General features: G+C 42.2%; 1 protein-coding gene across 5 annotated transcripts in view; it reads left to right on the top strand.

Moving 5' to 3' along the window:
- mms19 (MMS19 homolog, cytosolic iron-sulfur assembly component) overlaps positions 1–19,957 on the top strand; it is an 82,803-nt gene that overhangs the window by 40,115 nt on the left and 22,731 nt on the right. For all 5 annotated transcript variants that reach the window (XM_073027003.1, XM_073027007.1, XM_073027005.1 and 2 more), the window contains 7 exons: positions 925–1,022; positions 1,856–2,014; positions 2,771–2,926; positions 6,891–7,002; positions 9,910–10,012; positions 17,004–17,078; positions 19,134–19,260. In XM_073027003.1, the coding sequence (XP_072883104.1) occupies positions 925–1,022; positions 1,856–2,014; positions 2,771–2,926; positions 6,891–7,002; positions 9,910–10,012; positions 17,004–17,078; positions 19,134–19,260 (830 nt within the window). The remainder of the gene's footprint in view (positions 1–924; positions 1,023–1,855; positions 2,015–2,770; positions 2,927–6,890; positions 7,003–9,909; positions 10,013–17,003; positions 17,079–19,133; positions 19,261–19,957) is intronic.

Raw genomic sequence — 19,957 nt, 5'->3', positions numbered from 1 at the left:
GGAGTATATTGATTAATTTTACCTGATGACACATTCTCCCATGTTTCCTTAAAAAAACACAAACTGCTCAGTGGGTCTTGCAGCATCTGTGGCAGGTCAGTGTGAGGAGGAATTGTTAATGTTTTGGGTCAAAACCCTGCACTAGCACTGAAGCAGGATCTAGATTTGAAATACTGGTACCTCCTCTTTACCCTTCCTTCATTCCCTCACATATACAGCTTACACTACTGAATTCCTCCAGAAGTTTGTTTTTTGCCCCATATTCTTGCATATCTGCATTCTTGTGACTCTGCCCCATGTACTCCGACAATTGAACAGAAACTTGATAACATTCTCACAACTCATGATAAATATCTTATGAAGACAGATCGAGTGGGCTAGGACTTTACTCTGGAGTGAAGGAGGATGCAAGGTGACTTCATAGAGGTGTACAAGATGATGAGAGGCATTGAATGAGAGGACAGCCAGAGATTTTTTCCCCAATGCAGAAAGGGAATACAATGGGAACATAACTTTAAGTTGAGTGGATGAAAGAGCAGGAGCATGTCAGAGGTAAGTTTTTTACAAAGAGAGTGGCTGGGAAGCACTGCCAGAGATGGTGGGAGAGGCAAATACATTAGGGACATTTAATAGACTCTTGGATAGGCGCTTGGATTAAAGAAAAATGGAGGGCTAAGTGTGAGGGAGTGGTTAGCTTAATCATAGAGTAGGTTTAAAGGTTAGCACAATATCAAGGGGTGAAGGTCCTATACTGTGCTGCAATGTTCTGTGTTCCAAATAATTGTTTATTATTGGTTGTATGTCTCAGCAGCATCTTATGCTGGCTGAAATATTTGATCATGCTTCTGTGTGCTGCCTCAGAACATTTTGCTTTGTGGAAGGTGTCATAAAGATGTTGATTTTGGTTATTCTTTCTGTCCTCAGTGCTGCAGCGTTGGAAGCCTCTACTGCCATGTCTGCAATTCACCCCTCTGCCTTTATCTGCAAAATGGTCCCAGCACTGACAAGAGAGTTAAACACTGGTATATTCCTCCACTGTATTTAGTTTTTCATTATGCAGATTGAGCATTGCATAAATTCTATGAAAGTGTTGTGAACTATGCATTGTACAGAGCCCATTAGCAGAACAAGCAAAATCAACCTTGTAGTAGATGGGATGATGTTGTATAGAGACAGGCCATTTTGCCAGCAGTTATGTGAAACTCTCCCTGTTCTTTCTGTAAGACCATAGACCAGGAGTAGGATTAGGCCACTGGCCCCTTGAGCCTGCTCCACCATTTCATCATGGCTGATTTATTTTCTCTCTCAATCCCATTCTCTTGTCTGCTCCCTTATAATCCCCTTACAAATCAAGAACCTGTCAACCTCTGCTTTAAATTCACCCAATGACATGGCCTCTATAGACATCTGTAGCAACAAATTCCACAGATTCACCACCCTCTGTTGAAAGAAATTCCTCCTCATCTCTGTTTTAAATTGACTGCTTGTATTCTGACTCCCCTACTATTGGAAACATCCTCTTCATATCCTTTCAATAGGTTTCAATGAGGGATTCCCCCCCCCCCCCCCCATTCTTCTTAACTCCAGTGAGTACGGTCCCAGAGTCACCAAATGTTCCTCATACATTATTGCTGTCGTTCCTGATATTCTCATGAATCTCCTCTGGACTTTCTCTTGTACTGACTTTTAACCACCTTAATCTTGCTTCCCATGGCTCCCTCTAAGATTGCCTTGTAGCTGTGATTTTAAAGAGCTGTGATTTTAAAGAGATAAGCATAAATCTGACTTTTGGAGATATCATTTGAGGGACAAGCTAACTGTGAATATTTCAGTCATAGTTGCTTTGACATTACAGGGCCAGTAGAAGTGAAGGATGGCATGGTACTTCCTGCAGAGTCTGAGAACATACTGCATCAGCGCCCTATCCAGGCTCTAGCTGCTATCTCCACTCATCTCAGTATAATGCAGAAAACTACCCCGGTCCTGCTGAGCTATCTGACCGATTTACAGAAAGGTGAGTCTCAAGGAGCATCTTATCCACACTCGCCCCGCATATCTCCTTTGAACTTACCCCTCTTATATTAAATGCATGCCCAATGGTATTAGACATTTCAATTCTGAAGAAAAATATTACCAGCTGTCTACTCTAACTGCGTCTCACGTTCCTGTAAACCTCTTATCAGGTCTCTCGTAGGCCTCTGTCGCTCCAGGGGAAACAACCCAAGCCTGTCCAACTGAAACTGAAATAATTTGTGAGGCTACGGTGGAAATGTTATTATGTTAGGGAGTCATGGTGATGTAATGCTTAGCATTCTACTATTACAGCATCATTGACACAAGTTCAATTCTGCTGCTTCTGTAAGGAGTTTATACGATGTCCTGTGACCGCATGGATTTCCTTTAAGTGCTCTATTTCCCCACATTCCAAAGCCGGTTGGTAGGTTAATTGGTCATATAGGTGTAATTAGGTGGCATGGCTTGTTGGGCTGGAAGGGCCTGTTATTAGGCTGTATCTCTAAATTTAAAAAATAAAATATTGTCTACTGTGATAATGAGTAATAAATTTGAACTGCTTTGCCCAGTGGCTGTCCAGTGGGACAGCACCTTAAGATAAGGAGTTCAGTTTATTTTGGGGAGAAGGGAGAGGTTATCTTGTGATCTACTGGGGTAAGAATTGCTAGCTGCAGCTCAAAAGTGTGGTGTCTTGAAATCACCCCCCCCCCCCACCCCCCGGTAATGAGATGCCTAATGCTGGCCTCTTCTCTTGCAGAGAATGCAAACTCCAAGAGTGAGGTAGCCATCCTGATCTGTCAGAGTCTGCAGCAAGTGGCGGAACGGTGCAAGGATATCAGTGAAAGCAGTCAGTATTTTCACCAAACAGTTATTCCGTGTCTGCTGGGGCTGGCAGTCCGAGCATCGATCCAAGGTAAGCATCATCTCCAGCCTCACCCTGATGAGTAGTGTGGCACAGCTCACTTCAACTCTTCTGGACAAGAGGAGGAGCCATTTACTTTTCGGATGTAAGCGCTCCAATTGTTTCTGATGTTAAATACCAATGTTAAAGCTGCGGCTGAATATGCAGTATGCTTCTGGAGCAAGATCACAACCGGCTGGAGGAACTTAGCCAGTCAGGTCAAAGTCAAAGTAAATTTATTATCGAACTACGTATATGTCACCATAAACTGTCTTGAGATTTATTTTTTTGCAGGCATTAATAAATAAATACAATTGAATTTATGAAATAAACTGTTCATAAATAAACACTGACAAACAACCAATATGTAAAAGAAGGCAAATTGTGCAATATATAAATAATACCTAGAACTTGGGTTGTAAAGAGTCCTTGAAAGTGAGTCTGTATAGATTGTGAAATCAGGTCAGAATAAGATGAGTGAAGTTATCTATGTGGCTCAGGAGCCTGGTGGTTGGAGGTAATAACTGTTCCTGAATTGCAGTTGTGAATGTAAAGTGTCGGTTAGCGTTTTGGGCTGGGACTCTGCATTAGGACTGATGCATCAAACATCCCTTTGCCTCTGCAAATGCTGCTTGACCTGTTGAGTTCCTCCAATGGTTTATTTTTTTCCTCCAGATTCCAGTATCTGCAGTCTCTTGTGTCTGCGGCATATTTCTCATTGTTTCCATTGGCACAGGATGAGGTTAATCAAAGTACTGGCTTTCTGACAGCAATGTCCTCTTAGATGTTTTATTTTCAATTATTTAGTTATTCAGTTTCCTTTCAAAGTTATTATTTGTCAAGTGAGAATGTCACTTTGCCGAGGGTCATTGAACTTGGTTGTCGTGCATGCACCTGAGGTGAACCTTATCAGTCCCAAACAATCCACTGGATAAATCCAGCAGGTCAAACAGCATCTCTGTGAGTGGGAGGAAAAAAATTGTCAATGTTTTGGGTTGAAGCCCTCCATCACTATCTGCACACCTCAATTTTAAACAAAAGGTAAGTAATCTTGCAGCTTTGTTCCCTCGTTTGAGATTCTTCTTCCATGTAGAAACATCTTGAAATATTTCCTCTCATTCCCCCCCCCCCCGTAGATCTTTCCATAAGCTCATGCCTCTTTCCTCTAAACTCAAGAGAATATAGATTTAATTTCTTCTGCCGCTCTCAGTTGGAAAACTCTCAGCCTAAGAATGAACTTTGAGAGTCTCTTGAATTGTCTTCTTTCGTAAATAAAGGATCGAAACTGCACGGTACTCCAGGTGTGGCATTGTATAATTTTAACTCGCCAGTTTCAAAATGTTTTTGCAATGAAGGCCAATATGCCGTAATAATTTGCTGTATTTCCTGCTAACATTTTGTGATTAGTGAACAAGACAGTACTTCACTCATATGCAGAGTTTCATTATTGAGATAATAGTCTGCCTTCAGATTCCTCCCACTAAAGTGCATATCCTCAGACATCCCCACATTAACTTCCACTGTCTGAGTTTTCACTCACCCACTCAAGCTGTTGCGGAGTGACTGACTGTGAATTGAACTTTTAAAGAAAGGTCAGCTTTATTTGTCATGTACATCGCAACGTACGGTGAAAAGCATCATTTGAGTCAACAACCAACACAGTCCGAGGATGTTGTGTGTACTGGAGGTGTTAGGGTTAGGATGTCCACAGCTTACTAACCCTGACCTATACATCTCAGGAATGTGGGAGGAAACCTATTGTGTCTTGAGGGGAATGTACTAACTCCTTGCAGACAGCAGTGGGAATTGAACCCAGATCGCTGGTTCTGTAAAGCATTCTCTAACCACTACGCTACCCTGCTGCTCTTAAGTTTGGATTTTCCTAGCTCCCTAATTTTTCTGCCTTGCCTCAGTCTTAAAACATACTGTCTGACAGGGCAGCACTCTGTAATGTCACTGGCAGAAGTAGCTCTCTCAGTCTCAATCAGGTACTTTCAGTACAGCAACATTGCTGAATGGAGGAGCCAGGTTGACTAGAAATGGAAATCAAATCATCACTGAGCCAGATTTTCTCTCTCCCCCCCCCCCCACCACCTTGCTTCCACAATACGAAAAGTTTTTAGTATTGCACCTTGGATGAGGGGGTGTGATGCCAACATCATAGCCAGTGTATTTGGGACAGAAATTAATAAACATTTCCTCATGCAAAAAGTTGGTGAATTGTAGAATCCTTTCCCACAGAAAGCAACTGATACAGGAGCTCAGATTCTGCCAGACAATTGCATTAAAGATTTAATGCATAGGTGAAAGGATGCAGTTGAGTTGCAGATCAGTCTTGAGTCTACTAATGGAGTCCACTGCTTGGGGCATTGCCTACCTTCCTCCTGTTTATCCACAGTCATTGATTGTGACCATGTGTCAGAAGTGTACTGGAACTGTGTATCCCATTCACGCCATACATGCACAAAGGCATTTGGCCTCTCACTGATCCTAGGGGCCTGGGTGGGGTTGTCTCTTGCAAAGTGGGTATCCAAGAATTCTGACTACATTATTGGGTGGTATGTTAAGTGGTGATCTGGGCTGGTATTGTGGAGGGCGAAAGGGAATCTCATTAACAAGAAAGTGAAATGCAACAAGTCAGACAACGTCTCACCATTAAGGAGTGGCACAGTGGCCTAGGAGTCAGTGCAATACTTTACAGTACCAGCAATAGGGGTTTGATTCTCATGGCTGTCTGTAAGTAGTTTGCACCTTCTCCCTGTGGCATAAGGGTATCCTCCAGGTGCTCCAGTTACCTCCCATATTCCAAAAAAGACATACGGTTAGGTTTAATAAGTTGTAGACATGCTATGCTGGCTCTGGAAGCATGGTGAAACTTTGAGGCTGCTCCCAACACAATCTTCGGACATGAGTTGGCCATTGACACAAAATGATGCATTTCATTGTATGTTTCATTGCTTCAATGTATACGTGGAGAGTAACACAGTTAACATTTCATGTCAATGCCCTTTCATTGGAGCTAAATGTTTCTCAACTTTCTCTACCTCTAATGAATTGATCTGTTTGGTTAACTGTCTTTTTATCTTCTAATCCTGCCTGACAAGTTGAATGTCTCTTTTCTGTTTTTACTTCAGAATTATAGGATCTACAGTCATTTGTTTTAGTTGATTTGTTGCTCTGGTAATTTATATACTTAGTCACATCTTCAGTGTAATGAGGAGAAGGTTTAAATGTTAAGTTCACTCTGAAACAGACAGATCAATAATTTGACTCCAACCCAAATGGATTAATGGCTCATTGATGTGTGTAAATCTGGCCTTCACCCCAAAGTACACTTCCTCTGTTCTTATTATTCTGTGATAACAAATTAGCCATGCGGATGTTAACAATGGATGCATCGTCCCAGCAGGTGCTTCCAAACAGCACTATCTGACTTGTTTCTGGTGATGCACTAGACCATATATGTCAAACTCAAGGCCCACGGGCCAAATCCGGCCCGCGGTGGAATTATCTTTGACCCACGAGATAATATCTAATTACTATTAAAGCTGGCCCCAGTAATCGAAGTGCCTATGGCGTATGATATGGCTAATGCTGAGTTTATTCAGGTACCAGGTTTTCAGGGTTTTTAGTGTTTATTCGGCAGTCTTGCTCGGCAGTCTTCTTCATGAGAAACGGAATTTGTAAAGTGAAACACTTTGTAGTTATAGCAGAGACTGAGACACATGAGAGCAGGCTGAAAAAACGGAGGCAACGAAAGCTGCGTTCGCACGCATCCGACTGATCCGGCCCGCATGAAGCTGCATTTTGCTCAATCTGGCCCGTGACCTAAAATGAGTTTGACACCCCTGCTCTAGACCTTAGATTTCCCTTTTTCGTAAATGTGGGTTTAATTCTGAGCTTTTGTCATAGAGGGGTTATTTACAACAAAACTGAAGAAACGTGGGCATTATTCATTGTAATTTTTTTCTTGAAGCTTCTGCTGTAGGGTTTGACTCCGAAATTCCACTTGGGATCCTGTGTGAAGAAAAGGTAATCACTGCAGTGGGGACAGTGATCAGCACTGCCTACAGTCACAGACACACAGAGTAAGTTTTCACTATTTCTACTTGATGGCCAGGTAAATAGTCAGTCAACCCTATAATCTCAGCTCCCCTTCCACCCCATCCCTTTCTTAGACCTGGGAGAGATGAAAAGTCCAATAGAGGAAAATGTTCTGAAGATAATTCATCTGATTCCCTTCAATGATTGAAACCAGTCCGATGCATGTGGGCCAGGTGCTATTAGTAAAGATGTTACCTTTGTCTAAAATTAATTCTGCCCAAATGAAAACTTAGTCAAAAGCACCCTTTATTTATCTGAATATGAATTGTAAATCTATAACAGCTTTTCTTTTCTTGGGCTCTGTTTATTATTAGTGACGCTCCCGAACTTGATGCAAAAACAATTGCAGATGAAAGTGGGCAGTTTGTTGTGTAAGATAGTCATCGTCTTTTCGTTGCTGACTGTCCCGTAGTAGTGAATGATGAAGGGCAGCTGGTTTTAGTGTCCTGGCCAATATTCCATGAGGTAGTTCAGTGTTTGTTTTGGACCCAGTAAAGTTGAAAGGAATGTAATGTAATTCTAAGACAGGACAGTGTTAAATTTGAAGATGAAGAATATTAGTTTTATTCTTCACTTGTACATCGAAGCAAACAGTGAAGCGGGTTGCTTGTATTAACTGCCAACACAGTCCAAAGATGTGCTGGGAGAAGCCCGCAAGTGTCACCACGCTCTTGTGTTTATTAATTATTTATTTATCGGGCTACAGTGCAAATAGGACCTTCCACCACCCAGCAACCCCTAATTTAATCCTAGCCTAATCACAGGACAGTTTACAATGACCAATTAAGCTATCAACTAATATGTCTTTAAACTGGACCACCTGGAAGAAACCCACGTGGTTAACGGGGAAAATGTACAAACTCTTTACAGGCAGCGGCAAGTATTGAGCATGGGCCGCTGGTGCTGTAAAGCGTTGTGCTAACCACTACAGAACCGTGCTGCCCTCGTGCTTGTCGAAGGGCTGTCTTGCCAGTTGCATTTGCGGCCGAACAGGTGTTTGCATTGCCTTTCCCCATTCGGTGTAATTCAGGCAATGACAAATTTTGCATTTTGTATAAACAATGAGAGGAAGGTTTGCAGCCCTTGAACACGTACATTTCTGTTTTTTTCTCTCTGTTGAAACTAGGCTGAAACAACTGGTTCCTTTCCAGTTCCTTCCCTCCAGCAGAAACAATTATCCTCCACTTCCTGTCCTTCAGTTTAGTACAAGCTGCAGCTTCCTCCTTTTAAAACACTAAACAGTCCTCTTCTTCCGCACTGGCTGTCTCATTAGTAACTGGGTGTAGTCCATTCAGCAGCATGTTCCCTAATCTTTTTTAGAATCAGGTTCAGGTTTTTGTCTTTGATGTGTCATGAAATTTGTTATTTTGTGGCAGCAGTACAGCGCAATACATAAAAGTTTCTATAAATTACAATAAGAAATACAGTCAGCCCTTCTTATTCGCGGGGGATTGGTTCTGAGACCCCTCGCGGATACCAAAAAACGCGGATGCTCAAGTCCCTTATTTAACCTGTCTCAGTGTGGTGGGCATTAGGACCTGGCGCAGCTGTGAATCCGTGGTGTTACTGTTCACGAAACTAGTCACGATCACAATTGAAAATTAGGTGGAAGTAATAAAGCGATCGAAAAGAGGTAAAATGCCATCGGTCATTGGAAAAGCGATAGGCTACAGTCGGTCAACGATCAGAACATTTCTAATGGAGTATGTGAAAGGCCCTGCCCCAATGAAAGCTACAATTATTACTAAGCAAAGCAGTGGTTTAATTATTGAAATATGTATGTTTCTTAAGTGTTTTATATGCATAGAAGGGTAAAATATATACTATATACTAAGAAAAACATTTTACTAACTGGCGCTAAATAATACTGGATGTACCTGTTCCGACTTCAAATCTGGCTTAAAGACGGACTCAGGAATGGAACTCGTTCATAACCCGGGGACTGCCTGTACTTTTAAGTCATTTCTAGATTACTTACAATACCTAATACGATGTAAATGCTGTGTAAATAGTTGTTATTCTGTATTGTTTAGGGAATAATGACAAGAAAAAATAGTCTGTACATGCTCAAACAATGAGTGCTGGAGAGAGAACTTCTGGGTTTTCCGGATCCCTGGTTGGTTGAATCCGCGCATGCGGAATCCGTGGATAAGGAGGGCTGACTGTATTTTTTTAAAAAGTAGGCCAAAAAGAGAGCAAAAGTAGTGAAGTAGTGTTTGTGGACCATTCAGAAATCTAATGGCGGAGGGGAAAAAGCCATTCCTAAAATACTGAGTGTGTCTTCAGACTCCTGTACTTGTGAGGGAAGATGAAGGTTCTTGACCTGAACTGTTCACTGGCCATTTCTCTCCATAGATGCTCCCTGACCTGCTGAGTTCCACCAGAATCTTGTGTGTTACTTCAGTCTTTTGTGTCTTCATAATGCTAGCTCGAGATGACACAACAACCCATCTCTCTGGGTTTGAGTAATACTGCACAATAAGTACCAGCCTTACCAGTGATAGTCATATTCAAATAGTGAGTGTTTTATAGAAAAGCATAGCTTTTTTTATGAAACAAGAGACTTGGCAGATGCTAAAAGTCTTGAGCAACACACACAAAATGCTGGAGGAACTCAGCAAGTCAGGCTACATCTATGGAAAAGAGTAAACAGTTGACTGTAATCCTAATGAAGGGTCTCGGTCTGAAATGTTGACTGTATTATTACCCTAATTCTATCATAAGACATAGAAGCAGAATTTGGCCATTCAACCCATTGAGTCTGCTCTGCAAATTTCAGATTGCTCTGCAATCATTCAATGTTTGCATTATTGTTTTTTGATGACTTAATGCAGTGCTGACATGCAAGGTTTTAAAAAAAAGTTTTCCTTTCTTGCTTGACCCTACCTCAGACTAGTTTCCAGGACAGTCTCACAGGTTGTTGCCTTGTTCCTTGATGGGAATGATTCCTTCCTGCCTGAAGATAACCGTCCTGGAAAGTTCCATCCTTTTCACGTGAGTACCTCTGGCTTTTCTCAATAATGGTCAGGTTGCCCATGGATGTTGCATACTAGCTGTCTGTACGCAGGCAAGGGCAGTACGATATGGAAAGCAAACTGTTGCCCTTGTGTGTTCCCCTCTCCATGCAGCTGATGAATCCAAAGGAACGGCAGAAATCGATATAGTTCAGCCCTCACAACATCACAGGAGTTGCCAGTCAGTGTTGAATTCAACGTAGGATTGCCATAGGTGCTCCAACTCCAGATTTTTCTTTAATGGTTTTCTCCCGAAGTCTTCCCCGTGTGTGGGTCTAGCTGCAAGGCCAGTGGATGTTTGAGATCAGAGTTTTCCTTCTAGATGAGCCACCAACCATGGCTGATAAGCCCCATTTGCCCGGAGCGATTGGTTTTTAGCCCCAGTACCCCGCTGTTGAAATGGTTCTGCCACGTGATGACCAGGAGCTGGACTTCATTGTCAGAGGCTATTTGAGATGCATGCCATTGGGTGTATTTAACAGGTGGTAAATCCCCACTACCTCCTCTCTTCCCCTCCCCAGCTATGACAACCATTAATTATGGGGAATTATTTAATGGTAAGAAGATATTCATCCCTTCATATCATCTCCTTCAGTCCGCAATGTTGTGCTGTCCTTTTAATCTACTCTAAGATCGATCTAACTCTTCCCTCCTACTATGTTCTCCATTTTTTGGTATCCATGTGCCTATTTAAAAGTTTCTTAAATGTCCCTAATGTAGTTGCCTCTTGTACATTCTTGTTCCATATCCATGATGTATTTACCAATTTGTGTTGAAAGTTTTGTTTGTTTTTCACCTTTTTAAACCCTTTTTTTGTGGTTTCCATTTCCACTGCCTTTTGTATAAGGACATAACAAGTAGGGAATAGGATGGTGCTCCACAGCCATCCACAGGAGAGAATGCCAAAGCTCACCACCCTGGGTAAAAAAGAAAATTACTCTTTGTCCCAGTAGTAAATAGTCTACTTTTTTATTCTGAAACTGCCCCCCCCCCCCCCCCCGTCCTGGGTTCTGCAGTCAAAGGTAACAGTCTCCTTACCTGTAGTTTTTAATTATTCTTTGACTATTTGTGAGGTTTGATGAAATGGCCTATCAGTTTTCTGAACTTCAGATAATACAGTGCCTGGTCCCCCCTCTTCGATCAATCCTGCCATGGCAGGAACCAGGGATTCTTTTCACTCCTTGGTGGGTACTTCATTCCTCAAGTAAGATCAAAACTGTGTGCAAAGCTCTAAGTTCTTGCTAAGGTATGATTGCAATAAGGCTGCCAAAACCAAATAACCTTCCAAATACAGGCTAATTGTACTAGTTGCCCTCGTTTACTGCTTTTTAAGTTAAGCATAAAGACGTAAAGCCCACATACTAGCTCTCAATGTCACATTTATAAGCCCACCTTGGCTCCATTGAGCATTACTACTACCCAGTCTTTCATGATTAAAGATACTCTTCCTGAATATGCACCAAAGTGCGCAGATGACCATACATATTCCATATTACATTCCATCTGCAAAATCATCCACTCACTCATCTTGTCCTTACGACAACCCACACCCCACCCACCCCTGACACCACCATCAAATTCAGGACAATAATCGAGCTGAGAGCTGTGACACTTGGACATCTCAGTTATATTGTTGACATACAGGCTCTTTGCCCGTGATGTTGTACCAACCTTTTGTCTTTCCTTTCCGTGCTTTGAGTCACATCAGGTGGCAGCCTCGCTGTTTCTTCAGCATTTTTGTCTGTTTTTTATGAGGTCGAGTTGCTAGCTTGATTGCTCAACCCAGCACGGACAGAAAGCATTCAAGGAGCCGGCCGGATTCGAACCTGAGACCACACGCCTCAAAGTCCAGTGCGGATGCAATTATACCACTGGCCAGCTGTTTTAACTTATTAATTCTTATTAACTTGTTAAGGATGTGGTTTCAAGGTAATTGATGGCACATAATAAAACAGGCTAAAGTTAGTTTGGTTTCCTTAAGGGAAAATGTTGCCTGACAAATCTGTTGGATTTCTTTGAAGAAATAACAAGCAGGATAGGCAAAGGAGAATCAGTGGTTGTTGTGTCCTTGGATTTTCAGAAGGCGTTTGACAAGGTGCAACACATGAGGTTGCTTAACAAGCTAAGAGCCCATTATATTACAGGAAAGATACTAGCATGGATAGAGCAATGTTGATTTGTAGGTGGCAAAGAGTGGGAATCGAGAGCCTTTTCCAATCGGCTGCCGGTGTCTGGTGGTATTCCACAGATGTGTGTTGGGAGCACTCTTTTTCACATTATATGGCAATGATTTAGATGACAGAAATTGGCTTCGTGGCCAAGTTCGCGGACGATATGAAAATAGGTGGAGGGGCAGGTAGTTTTGAGAAAGCAGAGAGGCTATAGAGAGACTTAGATAAAGGAAAATGGGCAAAGAAGTGGCAGATGGCATACTAGGTTGGGAATTGTGTGGTCATGCACTTTGGTAGAAGAAATAAAAGCCTAGACTATTTTCTAAATGGAGAGAAAATTCAAAAAATCTGAGCTGCAAAGGGACTTGGGAGTCCTTGTGCAGGGTTCACAAAGGTTAATTTGCAGGCTGAGTCAGTGGTGAGGCAGGGAAATGTGATGTTAGCATTCATTTCGAGAGGACGAATATAAAAGCAAGGATATAACGTTGAGGCTTTATAAAGCACTGGTGAGGCCTCACTTGGATATAATGAGCAGTTATGGGCCCCTTATCTAAGAAAGGATGTGCTGACATTGGAGAGGGTTCAAAGGAGGTTCATAAAATGATTCCGGGATTGAAAGGCTTCTCATATGAGGAGCGTTTGAAGGTTCTGGGCCTCTACTGGAATTCAGAAGGATGAGGGGTGACCTCATTGAAACATATCGAATATTGAAAGGCCTCCGTAGTGATTGTGGAGAGGATGTTTCTTGCAGAGTCTAAGATTAGGGACACAACCTCAGAAGAGTGGGGTGTCCATTTTGAGTGGAGATTAGGAAGAAGTTCTTTAGCCAGAGAGTGGTGAATCTGGAATTCATTGCCACAGGTGGCTGTGGAGTCCAAGTCTTTGGGTATATTTAAGGCAGAGGTTGATAGATTCTTGATTAGTCAGAGTACAAAGGGAACGGGGAGAAGGCGGGAGATTGGGGCTGAGAGGGAAATGGATTAGTCATGCTGAAATGGCAGCACAGACTCGATGGGTTAAATGGCCTAATTTTGATCCCTCCATTTTTCTTTCATCCACATGCCTATCTGAAGTCTTTTCAATGTCTCGGCCACCTGGCAGAGCATTCTCTTTGTGTAAAATAAGTAAATAAAAGAAATATCTACCCTGACATCCTTCTATATTTCCTCCAATCACCTTAAAATTTTACCCTCACATTGACCATTTTGGCCCTGGGGAAGAAGTATCTTGTTGTCCACTCTATCCTTGCCTCTTATGCTCTTGTACACCTCCATCAAGTCATCTCCCTTTCCAAAGAAAAAAGCTCTTGTTTGCTCAGCCTTTCATCATAAGATATGCTCTCTAATCCTGGTAAATCTCCTCTCCAAAGTTTCCTATAATGAGACGTGCAGAACTGAATACAATATTCCAAGTGTGATCTCAGCAGATTTAGCAATCGCACTTTCATCCAAAACATTCACGCAAACTGTGAACTGCTGAGTACCCAATGCCAATCTCTTTGCATCACTGGTAACCTCTTTCCAATCAGAAAGGCAGTCTCCAGCTGGCTAATCGGAAACAATTTTCCATCCCTGAGCAGCAACTTCTTTTACATAGTGAGTGGTGGATGTGTGGAACAGCTGCCAGAGCTCATGTTTGAAGCAGATACATTAGAGACATTTAAGAGATTCTTAGATAGGCTCATGGATGATGGGAAAGTGAGGAGCTGTGTGGGACTGGAGGTCTTAGAGTTGGTTAAAATATTGGCTCAACATTATGGCCAAAGGGCCTGTACTGTTCTATGATTTAAAGGTCAGTCATGAGGAGAACGAATGTAAGGAGGCTATTATAGGATGTAGACAGGAGTAACCAAGGGAACAAAGAAATGGAAAATGGTGTGTATTGTGGAAATGTGTAGAATTATCTATTTAGGAAGGAAAATATTTAACATTCATACTACCAAAAGGATGAGAGTTTATGGAGCTCTTGAAATACAGAGGGACCTGGATGTGCTAATGCAAAATTTGCAAAAGGCTAGCATGCAGGTCACTCAAAGAATATTAGTTTATTGGAAAAGGTAATGTATCCAAAAGTAGAGCTTGCTCTTTCAAGTGTATTGATGTGACTGCATTTGGAGTGGTGTGTACAGTGCTGTTTGAGGAAGGATATACTCTAAGTGCATTGGAAAGGTTTATTATCCTGGTACTAGGAATGGTTGCACAGTTTAAGCTTCTGTTGATTTCAGAAGAGTGGAGAAGTAGCAATTGAATTGTCTAAAATCCTGAGGATTTTCTGATGGATGTTTGTGAGGGAATGTTCTGCATGTGAGAAAATGCGGGAAGAGATGGATTACTATTTAAAAATAACGGATTGCCCATTTAAAACAGTTGGAGTAATTGTTTTTTCTCTCTCTGACAGTCATCGGTTTTTAAAACTGTTCCTCAAAGGAAGGTGGTAAAGGTGCCTCTGAATTTTTTAAGGCAGGTGGTACCTGCTGATAAGCAGTGGGATGGAAGATTACTATTGGTCAACAGAAATGCAGAGTTTGCAGTCAGATCTGTTATAATTCTATTAAATTGCAGCACAGGCTGAGAAGCTTTATGATCTTGTGTTCATAGAGAATTTTAATGACCCACTTCACTGCTAAACCTCTGATTATTAAGGTAAAGAATGGAATTATGAGAACAGCTAATGGAAGCTGTCCTCATAATTCATTTCTTTCACACCACTTTAGTAAATGTGTTGTATCACTTCAGTCGATGCAATATCCAGACCGGAACATGCACTACTCCAGAAAGAGTCTGACCTGCGTTTGCAATTAAAACCTAACTTTCTATTCAAGCTGTTTGGAATAAAGGCTATTCCTTACTGGATAGTGAAGGTGAACGGGTTTATTTCCAGGTTTTAAATCTTTTAACAGAAACTGCTTGGACTCACTGCGATAAGGGTCCAGTATAGGTGTATATGAGGGGCATAGATAGGATAGATAGTCTTTTCAAGATGGAAGTGTCAGCTACTGGAGTTCATAGATTTAAGGTAAGAGAGGGAAGTTTGAAGGAGATTTATGGAGCAAATTCTTTATACAGAGAGAGACTGGTAGGTGCCAGGGAAGTGGTGAAGCAGCTATAATAGCAACATTTAAGACACATGAACAAGCAGTGAAAAGAGGGATAAAGACTACATGCAGGCAGATGGAATTACAGGTAGTCCCTGAGTTACGAACGTCCGACTTACAGACAACTCGTACTTACGAACCGAGGAAGGAGAATGCCATCCGCCATTTTAAGTCAGATTGCAATGCCATCTGCCATTTTAAGTCGTTGCTGTTGACACTGTGTTGAGTGTTTAACTTTGTATTTGGCTTAAATTTTTCTTAGTAAGATTCATCCTGACCCCGCCCCCCCCCCCCCCCCCCCCATTCCAGTCAGCTGGTAGCGCAGTGAAATCAGCGCAGGGCTGGAGAACGGAAGTTCTTGAGTTTGATTTAGTGACAGACCGCTCCCGTGCAGGGTCAATGTCGATTCAGTGACTCCCGTACCATCTGTGCCGGGTTGATGGCGAGCGTTCAACTCGACCTCGTTTAAAAAAAAAACACTGGCACCTCCAGTTTGAATTCCCATGCGGAATATTGTGGAGGATCAAATACCCAAATCCAGCATAGCCCCCACTTGTCCCATTTAACCTGTCTCAGTGTGGTGGAGTTTAGGACCCGGAGAATTCAGTGCAGAGGTCCTTAGGACCCAGCGGACCTCGCGAGCCGGTGCAGCTCGGGACCCACCGCCCGCAGTGTTTCTGTTCCATTGACGGGAAGTGATCATGATTGAAAATAAAGTGGAAATAATAAAACGTTTGGAAAGAGGTGAAATGCCATCGGTCATTGGAAAAGCATTAGGCTACGGTCAGTCAACGATTGGAACAATTTTAAAGGATAACGGATAAAGTGAGAATAATGGAGCATGTGAAAGGCCCTGGCCCGATGAAAGCTACAATTATTACTAAGCAACGCAACGGTTTATTATTGGAATACATGCGTTTCTTAAGTGTTTTATATGCATAGAAAGGTAAAATATATACTATATACTAAGACAAACATTTGACTGACACTAAATAATACTGGATGTACTTGTTCTGACTTATGTATAAATCAGAAACTTGTATGTAACCCGGGGACTGCCTGTAGTTTAAATTGGTATCATAGTTGGCACAGGCATCATGGGCTGAGGGGGCCTGTCCCTGTTCAATATTGTTTTATGGTATATGTTGGATTCATTATTATCTTGTTTACAGCACCACCCTGAGGTGTTTCTGGGTATTGCAGGTGATGCTCAATTCCGTTTCTTGTACTTCACTTCTGTCAGCTACTGTCAGTGAAGACCAAAGCAAAGCTTTAGTATGTGACCGTTTTATTGATGAGATGCAGGAATACTTTATTTTCAGGGAGTTGTGAAACTTTCAGCTTCTCCATCAAAGAGGTCCAGTATTTATTTGTGAGGTCTTGGGAGTTTTTGCATTCCTAGAGAAGCAGAACTATATGAGTAGTTTCAACTTTATAGCATTGGAAGTTTCTTGCACCTGTCACTCAACTGCACGGACCAGAACACTGTGGATTTGTACTTTATGGAGCAATCTAATTAATCAAAATTGGAATATTGCTGTGAGTTTGATTGGGGGGAAAGAGGGAAGAAGCATCAGCCAGGGGCTCTGACCAGACTGCAGCACTTGGCATTCAAGGATTTAAATTCATTCTGTCATTGTAAAGAATCATGAAATTCCAGATGCTTTCCTGTATTCTGAATGATTTCATTATTTCTGTCTTTACAGAGTCCCAACCCTCCATGGCCGCAGACCCAGTTAATAGCACTTCTGCAGGCAGCTGTTTGCTCTTTGCCAAAGAATGTGAGTATGACTTTGGATTGACCGCACAGCTTAGATCCAGTCAGTAAAATGTCCTGCATCTCCTGGTCAACAGCTGGAATGCAGTTTGCATTGAGGAGATTAAAGGTGACCACGTCTCTGCTGCATGTTGTTCCTAGGATGGCAGTGATTTGATACAATCTTACTCAGGAAGCTCAAGTGTTGGAAATGGAAATATTACTCTGGTGCCATACATCTGAGCTTTGTTTCTGAAAACTTCGAGGGAGCTTCACTCTGTATCTCGTCTGTGCTGTCCCTTCCCTGGGAGTGTGTGATGGGACAGTGTAGAGGGAGCTTCACTCTGTATCTAACCCGTGCTGTCCCTTCCCTGGGAGTGTGTGATGGGACAGTGTAGAGGGAGCTTCACTCTGTATCTAACCCGTGCTGTCCCTGCCCTGGGAGTGTGTGATGGGACAGTGTAGAGGGAGCTTCACTCTGTATCTAACCCGTGCTGTCCCTGCCTTGGGAGTGTGTGATGGGACAGTGTAGAGGGAGATTCATTCTGTATCTAACCCGTGCTGTCCCTGTCCTGGGAGTGTGTGGTGGGACAGTGTAGAGGGAGCTTCACTCTATATCTAACCCGTGCTGTCCCTGTCCTGGGAGTGTGTGATGGGACAGTGTAGAGGGAGCTTCACTCTGTATCTAACCCATGCTAACCCTGTCCTGGGAGTGTGTGATAGAACAGTATCGAGGGAGATTTACTTGGTATCTGGAATCTGGTGTTCTAATGAAGGGTCTTGGACCTAGTATGTTAACTGGTTTTTCTTTCAACGATGTGAAAAGCATTTCAACTTCCTTTTGCACCTAACTCCGGTTGTCTCTCTGCCCAGGGAATATTTGTAGGGACAGCGTAGAGAGAGTTTTACTGTGTAACTGGCCCCAGCTATCATCCAGCATTTCTGTACTCACTGTCAAGCAACCATTTACCAGTTCCATTTCTTTATTTTCCTCACTTCCTGTCAACTCCCCCATTTTCTACCACCAAAGACAATTTACAGTGGTCAGTTTATCTACCAACTTGTATGTCTTTCATACGTGGGAGAGGACCAGGACCCTGGGGGTGGGGAGAGAAGAAACACATGCAGTCACATGTGAAAATATGCAAACTCCATACAGACAGCACCAAGGTCAAGGTTCCAGGTAAGTGTATTATCAAGGTTTTGATGTGTCACCATATACAACCCTGAGATTTATTTTCTTGCTTTCATTTACAATAAATTCAAGAAACACAATAGAATCAATGGAAGACCTCATTAAACAGGACAAACAACCAATGTGCAAAAGATAACAAAATGCAAATACAAAAAGAGGAATAATAATAATGAATAAATAAGGTCTGGGCTGAACCTGGGTCTCAGAAGCTGTGAGTTTGGCTCTATTAGGAGTACAACCGAATCGATCAGTTTATTGTCACTGACTTGGGTAATGAAATTTGTTGTTTCTCGGCAACAGCACGGTGCAATACATAAAATATCCTACAAATATTAAGAAATACATATAAAATAATAATAGGTAGTGCAAAATGAGAGCGAAATAGAAGGTAGTGTTCATGGGTTCATCGACCATTCAGAATCTGATGGTAGCGGGAAGAAGCTGTTCCCAAAGTGTTGAGTATGTGTCTTCAAGCTTCTTTGCTCCCTTTCTGATGGTAGCAATGAGGGGAGGGCATGACTTGGGTGGTGGATGTCCTTAATGACGGATGCTGCCTTCTTGAGGCATCGCCTTTTGAAGATGTCCTTGAGGCTGGGAGGCTAGTGCCCGTGATGGAGCTGGCTGAGTTTAGAACTATCTGCCGCTTACTCTGATACTCAAAGTCAATAGACTTTGCATGCCATACAGTGATTGAAATTGGGTAGTTCAAATCTGTTCTGCTACTAATATTGGAATGCAATGTGACAACTCTAGTTGCCAAACTGGTAATATTTCTCATCCATTCAATGAAAGGTAGGTCAGAGGAAAAGGTCTGAATGATATCTCGTAAGTTAGTTTGTTGATAATGATGTCCCTGAAACTCTGGTGTCTCTCAATGTATTGTAGGTGGTGGTGCCTGAACAAGAGAGGTTGTTAGCACATCTGATGGAGCTATGTTGTTCCAGCAACCACCGATTCACTTATACTTCTGCTGCCAAATGTGTTGCGGGTCTTATCAACAAGTACCCAGCAGGTGAGAAGGCAGTTGGCCTGGTTCTTGTTCTCTTTTCAGATGGCCAAGTGCCCATTAGCCTGAAAGGTTCACTGTTTATTCACCTCCGTAGATGTTGCCTGACTTGTAGAGTTTTGTGTTACTCTGAATTTTCAGCATCTGCAGAATCAGTTGGGTTTGTAATGAATTAATCTGTTTGAACAGTATGCAAGGCAAGCTTTGCACTGTATTGGTACATGTGACAATAATAAACCAATTGCAATTTGAATTCCACCAAGATAGACCATCCAGAGAATTCTCAGAGTAAAATTTATTATCAAAGGTATGTGTATGTTATCATATACTACCTTGAGATTCGTTTTCGTGCAGGCGTTTACGGAAAAATAAAGAAATGCAAGAGTTTATGGTAAACTAAACATGAATGAAAACCAACAAACAACAAAGGGAAGACAATTTGTGCAAATGATTAAAATAATATTGAGAACATGAGTTGTTAAAGAGTCCTTGCAAATTACTTTATAGGGAATAACTTCCTGAACCTGGTGTGTGGGGCCTAAGGCTCCGGTACTTCCTGCTCAATGGTAGTAATGAGAAGAGAGCATGGTATGGATGGTGATTCTCAGCTCCCCAGTTAAAACCTCTGACTGCTTCATTGTTTTAAGTTGTGATGGGTTCCTGGCGTGTACATTCACATCTTGATCACCATTGTTCCACAATA

Source organism: Hemitrygon akajei, chromosome 23, assembly GCF_048418815.1.
Source record: "Hemitrygon akajei chromosome 23, sHemAka1.3, whole genome shotgun sequence".
In the NCBI taxonomy this organism is placed as follows: domain Eukaryota; kingdom Metazoa; phylum Chordata; class Chondrichthyes; order Myliobatiformes; family Dasyatidae; genus Hemitrygon; species Hemitrygon akajei.
The sequence above is the reverse complement of the archived record's forward strand: the minus strand, read 5'-3'. Positions and strand labels throughout refer to the sequence as shown.